Here is a 17,086-nt window from a genome sequence, read left to right as displayed (position 1 = left end):
GAGACAGAGAACTTGGCCTGGAGTCAGGAAGACTTGAGTTCAAATGCAATCTCAGATAATTACTAGCTATATCACCTGATCTCTTAAACCTCTGTTTGCCTAAGTTTCCTTATCTGTAAAATTGGGATAATATTAGCAGCTACTTCCCATGATTGTTGTGAGAAACAAATAATGTAATAATTATAAAGTGCTTATAATCACAGAATTTGGTACATAGCAAACACTCTATAAATGTTAGCTATTGTTTTTTATTATTATTATGTCCACAAAAGCTTCAAGTTATGTAAGTCGATGTAAGATGATGAAAGAAATAGAATTTAAGTGAATAATGAAGAACTTTTTCTAAAAGTATTTTAAGCTTGATACTCTAAACATAAAGGTCAGTTGCATAATTAAAAAAAATTCTAGATATATTGACAACACAGATGAGGATGTCATAGCTAAATGTTCTGTTTTGAAGAAAATAATCTAAGAAATGTAGACATTGGTGTGTCTAGATGGCACAGTGAATAGAGCACCGGCCCTGGAGTCAGGAGGACTTGAATTCAAATCTGGCCTCAGACACTTAACACAAAACCTAGCCATGTGACCTTGGGCAAGTCACTTAGCCCCAATTGCCCTGCAAAAGGAAAAAAAAAGAAATGTGGTCATGCTGATAAGCTAAGTTTTAACAAGGGTGTAATGGGCTTATTCTGGAAGAAGATAACACAGAATTTAGGTTTTTAAAAAATAAAAACAAAACCTGACAAATTTTTCAAGTGTTTTTTTTTTGAGCAATCCCAAAATCTAATAATTCCTCCACTTTAAGATTACTTTCTATTTACACTGAACATAAATTGAATGTAAAAATTTTTGAAAACTAACTTCTCTATTAAATGTCAGCTCCTTGATGGTGGGAATCCTGCTTTGCCTTTGGGCGTATCCCCAGTACTTAAAAGCACAGTAAGTGTTGCATAGTAAATACTTAATAAATACTTGTTGACTGACTGACTGAATTCATGGCAAATTCATGGCAAAAAAATCAATGAATTAATGGCAAAAGAAGGTCCCAGAGAAGACAAGATTCATTTCTCTATATTCTCTGAAGATATTGGTTATTATACATAAGGATATGGATTTGGAACATTGCACATTCTGTTAGGCTTGACACAGTTCTTGATTAATCTTGCTGAATTAAATTTTTCTTTAATTTTTATTCATAACACATGAAGGATCTTAGAATAGGGAAGACAGGGATATAATCAGAAGTAAATGTAATAGGCGGGCACTTTTTATATCAATTATTTATTGATTATATCAATATTTATTTTAATAAAATACATTAGTGAATTTGATTTGTTGTTTCCCAGCACTGTATTGACCTGCAGGGTTGGAGAGAATAGGACACAGGAAAAAAAAGTTTCAATAGGAACATAGGAAATATGGAGGCATGGCATGGAAAGGAGAGAAATGAAAGTAAAAAATGAAGAGATTCAGACTTATGGAAGTGCTCCAAAAGGAGGCATATGTAGAAAAAAAGAACAAAATAATTTTTGATGTTAAAAAATGATGATTTAATCTCATAGAATTCACTGCCCAACTTATTATAAATTCCAAAGGCTCCATTCCTCTCCCTTCCTCCATAAAAAGAAAATTCATTCAATTCTTTAACCAAATCTGTCCTTCCTAAGCAATCTTCTTAGGGCCCCCTTCACTTCTGCATTTCTCAGGCTATAGATCAAAGGATTTAGGGTAGGATTAAAGAAGCTGTAAAACAAGAAGAGAATTTTCTGCTGCTCCCCAGAGTTGCTGGAGTCAGGGGACATGTAAGTGATGATGGCACTACCAAAGAAGAGCCCAATCACACAGAGGTGGGAGGAGCAGGTGGAGAAGGCTTTCTTTCGTCCTTCCCCTGACTGGATCCTCAAGATAGCAGCAAGGATATGGGTGTAAGAGATTAGGACTAAGCAGATGGGTCCAAGTAGAATGAATACAGAGGCAAAATAGATGACCAATTTGTTGAGCCATATGTCTGCACAGGAGAGTTTTAGTACAGACAGGAGTTCACAGAAGAAGTGGTTGATTTCCCGAAGCCCACAGAAGGGTAGCCTAAGGAGGAGAAGCACATGGACCAATGCCAGGAGAGATCCAATTGCCCAGGATGTTATAGTCAGTGCAATACACATTCTCCAGCTCATAATGATAGTATATCTTAGGGGATGGCAGATTGCCACATACCTGTCATAGCTCATCATTACCAGCAGAAGACATTCAGTGTGGCCAAAAAACAAAAAGAGATAGGTCTGTATAATGCAACCTGCAAAGGATATAGGCTTGGATGGGTCCAGGAGATTTACCAGCATTTGAGGGACTGTGTTTGAAGCATAAGAGATATCAACAATAGCCAGTTGTGAAAGGAAGAAGTACATGGGAGTGTGGAGTCGGGACTCAAGACAAATCAGCTCCAGAATGACACCATTTCCCAGCAGAGTGAAGGTGTAGAGTAGGAAGAAGAGCCCAAAGAGAATTAGGTGCATTTTAGGACTAACAAGAAATCCCAGCAGAATGAAATCTGTCACTGTGGTCTGATTGGTCTCCATAATCTTATGATGAAAACAAAGAAATTGGAGAAAGATATTAAAAGGCATAGATTAATTTATTTCCACTCAATCCCATGAATCAAATATCTGCTGATTTTTATTAATACTTCTTTTTTACACTGGGGAAGAGGTAGAGGAAAGAAGATCAAAACTAATAAGATACACTTCTAATGATTCTTTAACTTTCTTTCCTACAGATAAATTTATAGACTGTTTTGATCTGCTATATAATTGTTTCTCTTTCAAAAATTAAACTTTAAAAATGGACTGATAATTCAGGAAACTATGTAGGTAGTTACTCAAGGATACAGAAGTACTATGTAAACTGTTATGATGTAATAAGAAGTTATGCCTCTTGTGATGAGAAGAAAGAATGTTATATATTGTTAGGAAAGGAAATTCCAATTGTTGTGATTTCCCTCAAAGCTTCATTGAGAGGATGAGTTATTTCAAGGTCTATAGAAAAATTGGTTTGTTCAGTGGCAGAAAGAAGTGAGGGCGTATTATTTTTTCCAATCACTAAATCTGAGGATATCTGCATTAGACACCTTGCTAAAAAAAAGAACAAACTGCAATTCATCCTGTCCTGTGAGCCCAAGGTTAACTTGGAATGGTTGATTCTGTTACTATACATAGTGAATAGGGGAAAGTTCTTAAAAATTTAGGTTGCTTTGAAGATTAAAGGTCACGTATATTTTTTCTTTAATATTGAGAGGTAGCCAACAATTGCATCTAAGTACATTTTCCTAACATTTCATTTTCTCCCACTGGAAAATTTATCACCAATCTCATAAGCTCCCACTTTGCCAATGTAGTTAAAAATGTCTAATTTGAGAGATGCTAAATATGTGCTATTGTCAGATATTGTTGGTAGAGATTAACAATTCCTGTTATTTAGTCACTGAACACTAAAAGAGAGCCTATGTCAGATAGCTCCACTCTGGGAAGAAAATGACAATGGAAATAACATCAAGGAATCCCTAATTTCCATTCTTTCTTTAGCAAAAAAAAAGGTGAAACATAGAAAACTGAACCAAATGCTAGGTGGTAGCCTGTAATATATTATGAAAAATAATGGACACCAGAACAATGGATTTTTCTTTAGTGATAGTAAAAGGAGGTGTGTCTGGGAGGAAAGTATTATTTTCAATTTATCTGTTATATAGCAATATTTGTATTCCATCATACTTGATATACTCAGTGAACAATAAAAGATAAACAAATTTTTGTTTGATAACAGTTTTGGTAAAATAGTAATAGTTAAAATAATAATTAATATTTATGCAGTAAACTTTAAGGTTTGCAAAGAGTTTTATATATACCATATCCTTTGATCCTCACAACACTGTAGGAAGGTAGATTATATTATTATCCCCATTTTGCAAATACAGAAACTGAGAGTGACAAAGGAGATGCACTTTACCCAGAATCACATAGGTAGTAAGTTTCTGTGTGAGGATTCAAACTAGGGAAATCTGGACTCCAATCTCAACACTCTGTCCACTACACTGTGTAGCTCAAGATGAAAAACACTGTGCATTACCTCTTTTTCTTGCTTCTAGTTTATACAAAACAATGAATTTCTCTAGGATTCATTAGATGAAGAGTGGTGGTTTCAATGCTTTTAGTAAGTAAGCATACATCCGGAAAAACAAAATTCTGGAACTACTGGTAATTCAGACTTTTAAATTCATGTAGAAAATAGAATAAAGAATTCATTCTTGGAATTTGAATAAGTTGCCAAAGTTAAAATGGACTCATTTAAAAACTGAACATTTCAATCAAATATCTGCTACAGTACTTTTTCATATCATAGAGGAAATGCTGTATTGAAAAAATGTGCCAGCAAATCACAAGAGCTATCTGCCTGGTTCTATCAAGTAAGAAAGACTTTCAGTGCAGGGTTTGATAATGGACTCTATGCTTGTCATTTGTGAATCATCACAGTTCAGAGTGAAGAGGCTAATTACTCTTAAAGTCCTCAAAAAGACAGGGAATTTGTCATCTATAACAATGTTAATTATGTCAAAGAATCATAGAGTAACAACAGTGGTTTTCCTTTAGGTCTTAGATATTGACATCTGGCAAATTAATGTGAGCTATAATAGCCTTCCAATGAAAATTAATAGAATACATATTTTTGAGGAAGTCAATAAACATTATGATATAATAAGTGTTAGCTGCAGAACTGGTTTGCCTAAATGACTAAAGATATTCAATATCATCAGATTTACTATTTTTATAATTATTTAGTATCTCTTATAATTACATCAATATTATATAGGGAGGGGAATATGAAAATTCCTTATAAATATAACCAGGAAAATTTTAAACATTCATTGTAATACTCTACTAAAATAATACATTGTTTCTTCAGGGTAACAATTCTGGACATTTACTATTCCATAGAAATGACAAAATCACCCACCATCTCAATTATATAATTCACTTATAGGTAATTATAATACCTTTCTGATTTTTAAAAATCTGGTACCCACTTATATCCCAACCTGTAATTACTATTACAATACTAAACAAAGAAATATTGAGAATGGAAATCTAGAAAAGAGGCAGACAATTTTCAAAATTGCTTCTCATCACAGTCCATACTTAGTTTTACTATAACCATAGTAAGGGTATTGACATTTATTAATACTGAAACTGAGAATTTCCCATGTAGTGGGTTGAGTGAAAAACAGGGCAACAATGTGAATGGATAGAGTGACAAATGATAGAATTGTTGAGAGTTAAGAAGGCAAAGTCTAGGGATTAGAAGCAGTCATAAACTCTTCACATTTTGTTTTGTATCAGAGCTTCACAAGACAATAGAAGTTCTATAACTATAGCCATCTTACTGTTCTTCCAGGTAATGAGTCCAGTTTCATTTCTAGCATTCACAGCATTCTCTATATACAGAATATTTATGATATTTTAACTCACCATACCCTATCACCTTTTGTCATTAACTCCATCACTTACCCTAAAGTAATACTTTACTGTGTGAGAGATGAAAAAATTGAAGGCAACTAAAAAAATAATTAAGGTATTAAAGGTATTGGGGAAACCAAGTACAAAATTACTGCTGGATTCTGGATCTTGGAACTTCAGTAGAAAAGTCAGTGAGGTAGAAGTTTCCCTTCCTCAAACATTATATTCAGTTTAGAACACATGAAATCCCTATCTGCTTCTTCATACCTCTCCAACTCCCTAATTTCCTTCATTCTAATAGGAAAAAAAGAAGACAAATTTTCCCTAACCATGTTTAAAGTCACAATATTAATTGAGCTCTTTCTCCATAATTCTCCTACATTAATATTTGATTGACTGTCATAAAGTAATTGAGTTCACTTTTTTTGTAGTGTTCTAGAAGGACAAAACTAGGACCAATGGGTGGAAATTTCTGCCAATTTGATAGTTAAAGCAGGACTCACTTGAAGTATTTAAAGGGAGACCCATGACTTTTGTCAGGAGATTTTGTGGAAGAAATTCTCCCATTGGATGGGGATTGTATTAGTAAAACCCTCAGTTCTCCAGCTCAAAGATTCTGAGATCTAAAACTTGGCAACAAAGAATGCTATTGTCCTCCTGAAATTCACTTAAACTTTCTGGTAAAAATGTGATGTTGGGTCATATAGATCAGAAAGAATCCCATAGATCTGGTGCTGCAGGGATCAATAAAAACGTAGCCTATACTTCCTTCCACCTTTAGGGAGGACCCCATCCTAGGATCCTAGTGAGAAAAATACTAATTTCATTTCATGAATATGTATTGTAATCCAAGACAGCCTGATTCAGTGGATAGACAGCTGGCCTAAATAATTATGCAGCATAGCTACAATTTGCCACATCTGACATTGGTTCTCTATCCCTGGAGAAAGTATGGAAACAAGAAAATATAACAGAAAAAACAAAAGGGGAAAATAGCTCTCTTGAAATTCTTGGAGTGATATTTGTATGAATTAAAAAAAAATTATAACACACACACTCATAAAATTAAAAAAAACAGCCTGTAACCTAGGGTACTCTCTAAGGACAGCTTTTGATCTATATTAAAAGTTTCTTAACCAAGATCTCCTTATAGCAATGAGATCTGCCCTTTCCACTGGATAAATAAGTGTGAGAGTAAAAGGCATAGTCTTTATAGAACTATGTGCTACAATTTTTTGTTTATAATTCATAAAAAAGTGCTAAAAGGCTACCTGGGTATACTCATGTGGAGGTTATACAAGAGCCTGGAGTAAATCCTAGGGAGATGGTCTTTGAAATGGGATTAAAGCTTTGACCATCTCTAGGATCCTCAGGATGTGATTCAGATCCACTCTATGGCTTCTTGTTCAGCTTGAGGAAGTTATACTTGTTTCTTCATGTAGCAAAGGTTTTCCTCTTTGCTTAGCACTGACTTAGACTCCTAAGGATTCAGTTCAGGTGGAACATCATAAAACTTCCCAAACACCAGCCTCCTCCTTGCAGAGAAGCAAAGAAGTAATTGTGCAAGAGGAAAGCTCAAGACTCTCTTTCAGTAAATCCAGGGGTTTGAAATTCCAGGAGAGGGGAAGACTCATGTTACAAATTTATAATCTGAAAATGCTTGGCATAGTTGTTCATCCATGAACACACACATATATATATGTGTGTGTGTATATATATATACATATATATGCATATATATATATATTTACCTCATACCACCAGCCTCTTAGAATTAAGTGTTAGTTGAGGGAAAGCATAGCTCATATGTTATCAGTAGCAATAGCAACAGTCCTTTGTGATTCAAGTGATTTTGCAGCCAGGATGGGAAGTCCAAAGAACTCTAGATCCCAATGGGGCTTATTAGATTCTATCACTTGACTTTCAATTGGGACACAAATAGTAAGTTTCTCATTGGAAACATTCCCAATTCTGCAGTTTAGATATACTCTGAGCTGTGACCCTCAAGGGAATATTAGAACTCTCTAAAGCCTATGTCTATCTCTAATGGTGATTCTTCCTGCCTCCCTGTAATGGGAATGTAAATTTAAAGATCTTCCCTGCCCCTAGGCTAAAATGCACCTGGAGCCTGGGGTAGGAGGCTTGTTTTTCAGTAGATACTTTTTGATTGGCCAGTGGGTCCAAAAGGTTGTTACATTCTCTGAGCCAGGAGAAGGCTATATAAGCCCTGATGTGAGGCTTTGTTTTGGGGGTCACTTTGAGAAGTGTTCTGTGATTTGATCTGGATTCTGGGAAGCCGTTTTTGAGAGCCCCCCTTGGCTTTGAAAAACCCAGATATTGAAACCCAGATGTTGATTTGGTATGGATGTAATGGTTGGATAGTTTGGAGATCTGTCTACTTGATCTGTTTCTCTGACTTGATAATTCTGTCTGTATACTCTGAAGTTCGGGGTGCTGACCTCTCTCCCCTGAACTAGGTAAATGACACATATTTGACTGATTAAAGTAAGCTTGTTAACCCATTTTGAGTTGCTTTCCTTTATCAAAGCAGATCCAAGAACCTGTGGTGGCAGCAACCCTGAGGACGCTTGGGGTGCTTGGTGCTACACTCTCCCTATCTAGAATTATAGGAAATAGAATTTGAGATCTCTCTAGGGTACAATTCTTAAGAAAGTTCAATGGATTCAGTGCTTTGTAGTTGTGAAATACCTATTTAAATATTTTCTATGTATTTTATAACAGGATAATTGGATTTACTTCTGAAAGGGACATAAGAAATTGGTTCAGATCCTTTTATTTCACAGATGAAAGAAGTGCAGATAAAAAAGTTGAAAAAGTTGCCTGAGGTTATGTCAGTAATAAATAGCAGATCTGGTACTTGAACCCAGGTCTCCTGAGTAGATTCCATGTCCTCTCTGTGATGGTACCCTTCAACTGTAGATAAATTAGTTTTTTTTTTTTTTTATGAATCCAACTAACAAATCAACCAAGCCACTAGGTAACAAAGAATCACTGTATGACAACAAACACTGTGGGTTAATTGTGGCATAATAAGATGCTGTAGTACACAAGCTTCTTTCCCTGGTCTCTGACATTGTACCTATTAAAAAGTCAGTAACATTCTTAGTGATAAATATTTGATCGGGAGGAATTGTTTCCCAATTGTATAGAAAGAGCTTTACATTTTTTTCTCTAAGGCCTTGTAATGTCAATTCTATGCCCACCCTCAGTAGTTCTCACAATGGTAATATTTTCCATTCCTATAGCTAACCAAGCAGGCATATTATGACCCATGTTCTTGTCTGACAACTTGTGTCACAACTGGAGATCACAACCCAATTCTTGCTGCTATTGATGAATGGAAGTAAGGGAGGGTTAGAATTTCAAACTTAAAACATTGAAAAAAACTTAATTAAAATATTTTACATTTAATTGGGGAAATATTATTTAAATTTATTTAAAATATCATTGACAAAAAGAAAAAAAATATTTTTTTTTCCTTCAAGGTTCCTGAAAATGTCATTTCAAATTAGGGTAAAGGTTTATGTCAAAAAGCATGAGGGAACTATTGGAGTTGGGAATGTCCTCCTCTCTCATCCAGAAATGGCTTGGATATTAGATTAATGATAAGCTAAATACAATGTTACTGACAGCTTTGATACTACATCACAGAATATCATGTAAGTCTTAGTATTTTTTTTCTTGGAAACATATTTTTTTTTTGTTTTAAGAGATGGTAGTATGAAAAAGAAATTTAAATTTAAAGGGATTTAAACACAATGTTAAATCCAAATACATCAATAAAGATTTTTTTTAAACCTTTGGCATCAGAATGACAATAGTTTACACATGGGGATGTCTAGAACAAGATAAGAGGTTACATTAAAGAAATTATATAAAGACATAAGTCATAAATACTATCTGAAAGAACAAAGACAGAGACACTCTGAAATTAAAAGGATGGAGAGAAGGTGGACAATCTAAGAATCTCAAAAGAGATTAGACTCATATAACAGGAAGAAAAAAGTTCCAGTGTAGGAAGAAGTAATAAAAAATATATAAGTAAATAAAAAATACTCTATGACAAATCTTATTGACTAAAATAAGGCAAGGAAGATTATAATGGTGAATTAAAATCAACAACAGCTTCATGAATAGAACGATGTTGAAAGTCCTCTAAGCCACTTCAAAAGCAGATAATAAATACACTAGCAAATGTTATATGTAATTAGACCTTATTTAGATAAACATCCATAGAAATTTCACCAGGAAGACTAATATCAAAACAATATGATGGAGAAATATGTGGAAAATTTGAATGAGAGTAAAAGAATTGTTTTGGTAAAAAAAAATTGCAAAAGGGGGATAATAAGCAAAACTAGCTAAGGTTCAATATCATTGGAAATACATTTTAATATTTTATGAGAAATGATGAAGGAACTAGAGAAGAATCTGGAGATATAACAATTTCTAGGAAAGAGAGGAGATTGAGGAGGAAAAATTTGAAACCCTTGTGGAAATAGAAGCAGAAATTTAGGCACTGGGAAGTAGAATAAAGGATGATGGAGTAAAGGCAGGGACTCACTTGAGCTCTCCTCCAAACTCCTCCAAATGCCTTTAAAAATGACTCTGAACAAATTCTATGAGGAAAGAAACCATAAAACAAGGGACTGAAAAAATTTTCCAACCCAAGACAGCTGAGAAGGTTGGCAGGAAAGGTACCAGTGTGAGCTTAGTTCAGTAGAGATGAGGCCAATTCATACTGGGCCAGGAGCAGCCCAATGGTGCCTGAATCAGTGCAGCACTGGAGGTTTCCAGATCTCTCAGCCCACACAGAGTAAGAGGACTAGACAAATGGGTTAGAAACAGATTTAAAGGGTTCCTTTTGCTGGCACCAGGGGCAAGTCTTTTTTGCATTGTCTATACTCAGATCTAGATCACAGTCTTGGGTCTTAGTCCCACTACGAGAAGGAGCACTAAAGCAGCAGAGCTTGTGGCCACAAGGGAGCAGGGACCCTGGTCAAAATTTCAGAGTTGAAAAGTGTTTGCGGTCATTCACACACCAGTACACAGTATAGAAGAATAGTAAATACACCTCTCTCTAGATCAGACCACCTTGGAAGACCCAAAAACTTACATGTCCCTAGAATTACTTCTGAAAAAAACTGCAAAAAATACTGAAGCTTGCAACAATGCTCCCTCCACTTGTGAAATAGAGCCCAACTTTAGCATAGAGTTAAAAGTCAAGAAATAGGCTGGAAAATGAGCAAACACCACAAAGTACTACTAACCATAGAAAGTTAATATAGTGATGAAGAAAATCAAATCATACATTCAAAAGAAAACAACAAAGTGCAAATTCCTTCATCCAAAACCTTCAAGAAAAATAAGAATTGGTTTCAGGCCATGTAAGAACTCCAAAAAAGATTTTAAAAATTAAGTAAGAGAGGTAGAGGAAAAAAATGTGATAAGAAATGGGAGTGATACCAGAAAATCATGAAACAGAGTCATGAGAAAGAGGTCCAAAAACTCATTGATTAAAACAATTCTTTTTTTAAAATTTAAGTAAATTTATTTATTTAGTTAGTTAGTTTTCAACATTCTCTTCCACAAGTTTTAGAGTTACAAATTTTCTAGACATCTCTCCCCTATCTCTGTCCCAATATAGCAAGCATACTGAAGATCCCTACCCCCAATCTGTTCTCTCTTTTGTTCTCCCCCATTGCCACCCATTACTTTCTGTCAGGGGAAGTTGGATTTCTATACCCCATTGTCTGTATTTCACAGTTGCATGTAAAAAACAATTTTCACATTTGTTTTTAAAACTTTGAGCTCCAGATTCTTTCCTTTTTTCCCTCCTCCACCCCCACTGTGAAGACAATTCAACATAGGCTGTACATGTGCAGTTTCTCAAAACATTTCCACAGTAGTAATATTGTGAAAGACTAACTATATTTGCCTTTTCAATAATGTTTTCTTCTACCTACCCTCTCCAGCAATCTGCTCTCCCTTCTGTCACCCCCCTCTTGTCCCCTTCACCCCTACTTTCTTGGAGGGTAAATTATGCAATTGATTGTGTACATTATTCCCTCTTTCAGACAAATCCAATGAGAGTAAGGTTGACTCATTTCCTTTCCCCTTTCTGCCCCCCTGCATTGTTACAGTTTTCTCTTGACTCTTTTATGTGAGATAATTTACCCTATTCTATCTCTCCCTTTCTCTTTCTCCCAATATAATCCTCGCTCACCTCTTAATTTTATTTTTAGATATCAACCATTCATATTCAACTTATTCTGTGCCCTCTGTCTATGAATACATGTACACATATACACATACATATATATGTATATATATATATACACACACATACCCTCCTATACATATATATATATATATATATGTATACACATATATTACCTTCAAATATCTTCATAATGAGAAGCGTTATGAGTTATGACTGTTGTTTTTCCATGTATTAATGTAAATAGTTAATTTTAATAAGTTCCTTATGATTTCTTTTTCCTGTTTACCTTCTCATGCTTCTCTTGCTTCTTGTATTTGAAAGTCAAATTTTCTGTTTAGCTCTGGTCTTTTCATCAAGAATGCTTGAACATCCTCTATTTCATCAAATGTCTATATTTCCCCTGAAGTATCATACTCACTTTTGCTGCATAGGTGATTCTTGGTTTTAATCCTAGCTCCTTTGACCTCCAGAATGTCATATTCCAAGCCCTTTGATCCCTTAATATAAAAGCTGTTAGGTCTTGTGTTATCTTGATTGTGTTTCCATAGTACTCAAATTGTTTCTTCCTGACTGCTTGTAATATTTTCTCCATCACCTGGGAAATCTAGAACTTGACTCTAACATTCTTAGGAGTTTTATTTTGGGCATCTTTTTCAAGAGGTGTTTGGTGAATTCTTTTAATTTATATTTTGCTCTCTGGTTATAGAATATCAGGACAATTTTCCTTGAGAATATCTTGAAAGAGGATGTCTAGGCTCTTTTTTTTTATCATGGCTTTCAGGTAGTCCAATAATTTTTAAATTATCTCTCCTGGATCTAATTTTCAGGTCAGTGGTTTTTCCAATGAGATATTTCACATTGTCTTCTATTTTTTCATTTGTTAGTATCTGTTTTATAGTATCTTGATTTCTCATAAAGTCATTAGCTTCCATTTGCTCCAATCTTATTTTGAAAGAATTATTCTCTTCAGTCATTTTTTTAAAATTAGTTTTACATTTGAACAATTCTTCTTTTTAAGGGATTCCTCTCCTCATTAGCTTTTTGCACATCTTCTGCCATTTGAGTTAGTCAGCTTTTTAAGGTCTTATTTTCTTCAGTCAGGCTGCTGACTCATTTTTTTCATGGTTTTATCTCATCATTCTCATTTCTCTTCCTAATTTTTCCTCTACTCCGCTTACTATATTTTTAAAGTCCTTCTTGAGCAACTCCTTGGCCTGCCACCAATCCATATTTTTCTTGGAGGCTTTTGATGCAGGAGTTATGACTTTGTTGTCTTCTTCTGGTTTTATGTTTTAATCCTCCTTGTCCATAAAAATGGATTCTATAGTCTGATTGTGCTTCTATGGTTTGCTCATCTTGCCAGACAATTACTTGACTTTTGAAGACTTTGCCATTGTATAAGTCTACTTCCAGAGTGGAGAGTACTGTGTCCCAAAGTGCTGAGGTTTTGCACAGATGTTGTTAGAGTTTTTTTCCAGGAATCTGCCTCAGAACAGTGAGGAGGAATTTCCATAACCTCCACAAACTCTGTCACACCAGTGCTCCTCACCCAAGGACCACCACCCAAGACTGCAAACTAGATCAAGGCAGGGCAAAGTGGTAGATTCCTGCCTCAATCCCAGCAGAAAGATTCTTGCAAATGCCCTTTGGACAGGCACTTGGTCCCCCTCTGAGCTGTAGGCAAGGAGCTGGAAGCAGTCACAGCTGCAGCTGCCATCACCTCTGCTACCCTGGGGCAGGAGCCAAACTGTGCTCTTCTCTCACCATGGATGAACAGGGTTCCCCACTCACCTTTCTATTTGGTGTTTTGGTTTGAGAATTCTGGAAACTGCCACAGCTGCCAGTGATTCAGGCTCCTAAGTTGGCTCAGGCAAGTCTGTGCCACTGGTTGGGGCCTCCCCAGATGTGGGCCACACAGTTCACATTGGATTGTGCTTGGCTCCCAGCTTTGGTCCCATAGACCGTTCTTGTCAGCCTGCCAGGCTGCCTTCAGCTGAAGATTTGTTTCTCTCTGTCACTTTGCAGGTTCTGTAACTCTAAAACTTGTTTAGAGTCATATTTTACAGGTATTGTAGGTGGTTAGAGCAGGAGCTCAAGTAAGTTCCTGCATTTACTCTTTCTTGGCTCCCAAAACAATTCTTTAAAGGTTAGAATTGAGCAAGTTGAAGCTAATGACCATGTGAGACATCAAAAACAAACACAATCAAAGAATTGAAAAAATAGAAAAAAATGTGAAATATCTAATTGGCAAAAAATCTAACCTAGAAAATAGAGATATTTTTATAGGAGATATAATTTAAAAATTACTGTTACTACTTTAAAATCATGATAGAAAAACCACCTAAGTCCCAAAATGATTTATGGTCAAAGGATATGAACAGACAGTTTTCAGATGAAGAAAAAATGATATCTATATTCATTTGAAAATATACTCTAGATCACGATTGTTTAGAGAAATACAAATCAGAACAACTCCGAGGTACCATACAATTAGAAATTATGGGAATGTCCATCAATTGGTGAATGGCTGAACAGGTTGTGGTATATGAATTTAATGGGATACTATTTTTTCATAAGAAATGATGATCAGGCTGATTTGAGAAAGACCTGGAAAGACTTACATAAACTGATGCTGAGTGAAGTGAGAACCAGGAGAACATTGTACACAGTAATATATGATGACCAATTTTGATAGATTTAGCTCTTCTCAGAAATGCAAGGATGTAAGACCACTCCAAAAGCAAAATCCTCTCCAATTCCAGAAAAAGAACTATGGAGTCTGAATGCAGATCAAAGCAAATAATTTGCTTTATTTGCACTCTCTCTCTCTCTCTCTCTGTCTTTATTTCTACTTTCTCATGGCTCCTCCCATTTATTCTAATTCTTCTTTACAATATGATTAACATGGGAATATATTTAATAGGAATGTGTGTGTGTGTGTATGTGTGTGTGTATAAAACCTGTATCAGATTGGATGCCTTCTTATGGTGGGGGAAGAAGAGAGAGGGGAATAAAACTTGGAACTCATAATCTTATGGAAGTAAATATTGAAAACTAAAAATAAATAAATTGATGAATATACATGTATATATTGCAAATGATACATCTTAAATTTTCTTTAAAAAGAGCTTAGGAGGGGCATAGTCAAGATGGTGGCATAGAAACAGAAGAACTTTGTGTGCTCCCCCCATAACCACCTCAAATACCTATAAAAAACGACTCTAACCAACCTTTAGGTGTACAAAACCCACAAAGTGACGGAGAGAAACAAATCTCCCACTGAAGGCAGTCTGGCAGGCAGATAGGAAGGGTCCATTGTAGTATGCTAGGAGCAGAGCCCAACCCCGAATGAGCCCATGGTTTTAGCCTCAGGGCATCCCCAACAAGCCCTGGCTGGAGTTTGTGTCTGCTGCTCCTTTCTATACTCTATGACTTAATATAACCATCATATAATCTATAAAACAAAATGATTTTTCCCTCTCTTTATCTCTCCTGCTGCCTGCAGAAGAAGGGAGAGGGAGGGAGATAACAGCATTCCAGCAGTCCTACTGCATTTTAAACTTTACAAGGTGTTAGATTACTCACTCACATTCATTTCACACAGAAATGCATAAACAAAACAGACAGATAGAGAAAAAGACAGGAAGAGTGTACTCAGAAATTGCTAAAGATCATTTGCAGAAATCAGACATTGTGCTTGGTCCTCCAGAATGGAGGCCAGGTAAAACTTACTTGATCATTTTCTTTTTATCTGTTTCCAACAAGGACAGCTGTATCACAGTGAATTGTTTGAGCCACCCCTGGCACTTTCATTTCTGATGTTAAACATATCATTAAAATATTCCTTTAAAAAAAAGGCAGAAATGGGGAAATGCTAGAGTCCCTCCTCCATAAACCTCTTACTCCTCTGTCTCCCTGCTATATCCCCCATTACCAAATCTACCCTCCCCTTCTACTCTACACATTCCAAGAATTCTTACAGCTGAGCAGTAGTGATAAATAATCCTACTTCTTTTACTATTTTTTGAAAAGTCTTAGATAACATTCTTGGTCTCTACTTTCCCTTTGTGCCTGTCCCATTTTCTCCTGAAAGCTTTTTTTTAGACTGGACTAATGTTTACTTGTTCCTATTTTCTACTAATCCCTGTCACATATTGTTGAGTTACTCTCTGTAAGTTTTTAACTTTAGAGAAAATCCTACTTTCATCTCCTACCTTTAGTTATATTCTCTGGAGTTACAGGTGACCACTCCTCTACCAGGGACTTTTATTACATCCCTGTTCATGGTCTCATTGATACCTGAATCAAAATAGGCACAGGCTGAACTGAGAAGTGTGGAATGATAAACATGAGCCAGGTGGGATCTGTCACAGCAGTTCCAATTTATTGACCAGATTTATATAATAAGTATAAAGCAATTATTTCTTAGATTCCCATGAGAAAATGTTTAATGTCCTTGTTCATTGATGTATATCTGCATATATTAATATCCTTGTTCACTTATATAAATCCACATGCTTTAATATCCTTGTTCAATTGCATTCATCTATGTCTGCATCACTGCTCAGTTATAATGTCCTAAACTCCTGCAAATCAGGAAGAGATGGTGAGCCAATGTTAAGACATAATATAGCCTTAATGGGGAGCTGGCTTGGGAGAAATCTTGGATCAGAGTCTTCCCATGTATGGACTGGGTCTAATACTGGCCCTCAACATTCATAGCCTTTTACTATATATCAATTGGGGAATGACTTGTATTCTCATAGACTTGCCTCAATTCTCTGTATATTTTGAAAATTAGGTCTTTATCAGAGACACAGGTTGTAAAAATTCTTTCCCAATTACCCACTTCCCTCTTAATCTTGGTTACATTGGCTTTGTTTGTACAGAAAATTTTCAATTTAATGTAACAAAAATTATCCATTTTGCATTTTATAATGCTTTCTAATTCTTGTTTGGTCAAAAAGTCTTCCCTTCTCCATAAATCTGACAGGTAAACTATTCTCACTTTCCTAGATTGGTCACAGTATTAGCTTTTATACCTAGATGTTGAACCCATTCAGACTTGATTTTGGTATATAGTGTTAGACAATGGTCTATGCCCAGTTTCTGTCATAAGATATTCCAGTTTTCCCAGCAGTTCTTGTCAAATAGAGGGTTCTTTTCCCCAAAACTGGGGTCTGTGGGTTTATCAAAGAAGTAGATGACTATAGTCATTGACTTCTGAGTATCCTGTACCCAATCTATTCCACTGATCCACTACTCTATTCCTCAGCCAATACCAAGTAGTTTTGGAGAGTGCTGCTTTATAATACACATTAAAATCTGGTATGAC

General features: G+C 35.6%; 1 protein-coding gene and 1 long non-coding RNA gene across 2 annotated transcripts in view; one reads left to right on the top strand and one right to left on the bottom strand.

Annotated features, from left to right (window-relative positions):
• LOC138160715 (uncharacterized) overlaps window positions 1–17,086 on the top strand; it is a 239,240-nt gene that overhangs the window by 216,433 nt on the left and 5,721 nt on the right. The window lies entirely within an intron of this gene.
• Window positions 1,647–3,215, bottom strand: LOC138160520 (olfactory receptor 2A1/2A42-like). The gene has a single exon (XM_069087072.1). It carries the CDS (start codon window positions 2,625–2,627, stop codon window positions 1,647–1,649), a length of 981 nt encoding a protein of 326 aa, XP_068943173.1. The 5' UTR covers window positions 2,628–3,215.

The sequence above is a fragment of the Petaurus breviceps genome, unplaced genomic scaffold, assembly GCF_028583685.1.
Source record: "Petaurus breviceps papuanus isolate PSGF00001 unplaced genomic scaffold, PetGlider_PUasm1.0 181, whole genome shotgun sequence".
NCBI lineage: Eukaryota > Metazoa > Chordata > Mammalia > Diprotodontia > Petauridae > Petaurus > Petaurus breviceps.
This window is presented reverse-complemented; position numbering and strand designations above follow the sequence as displayed.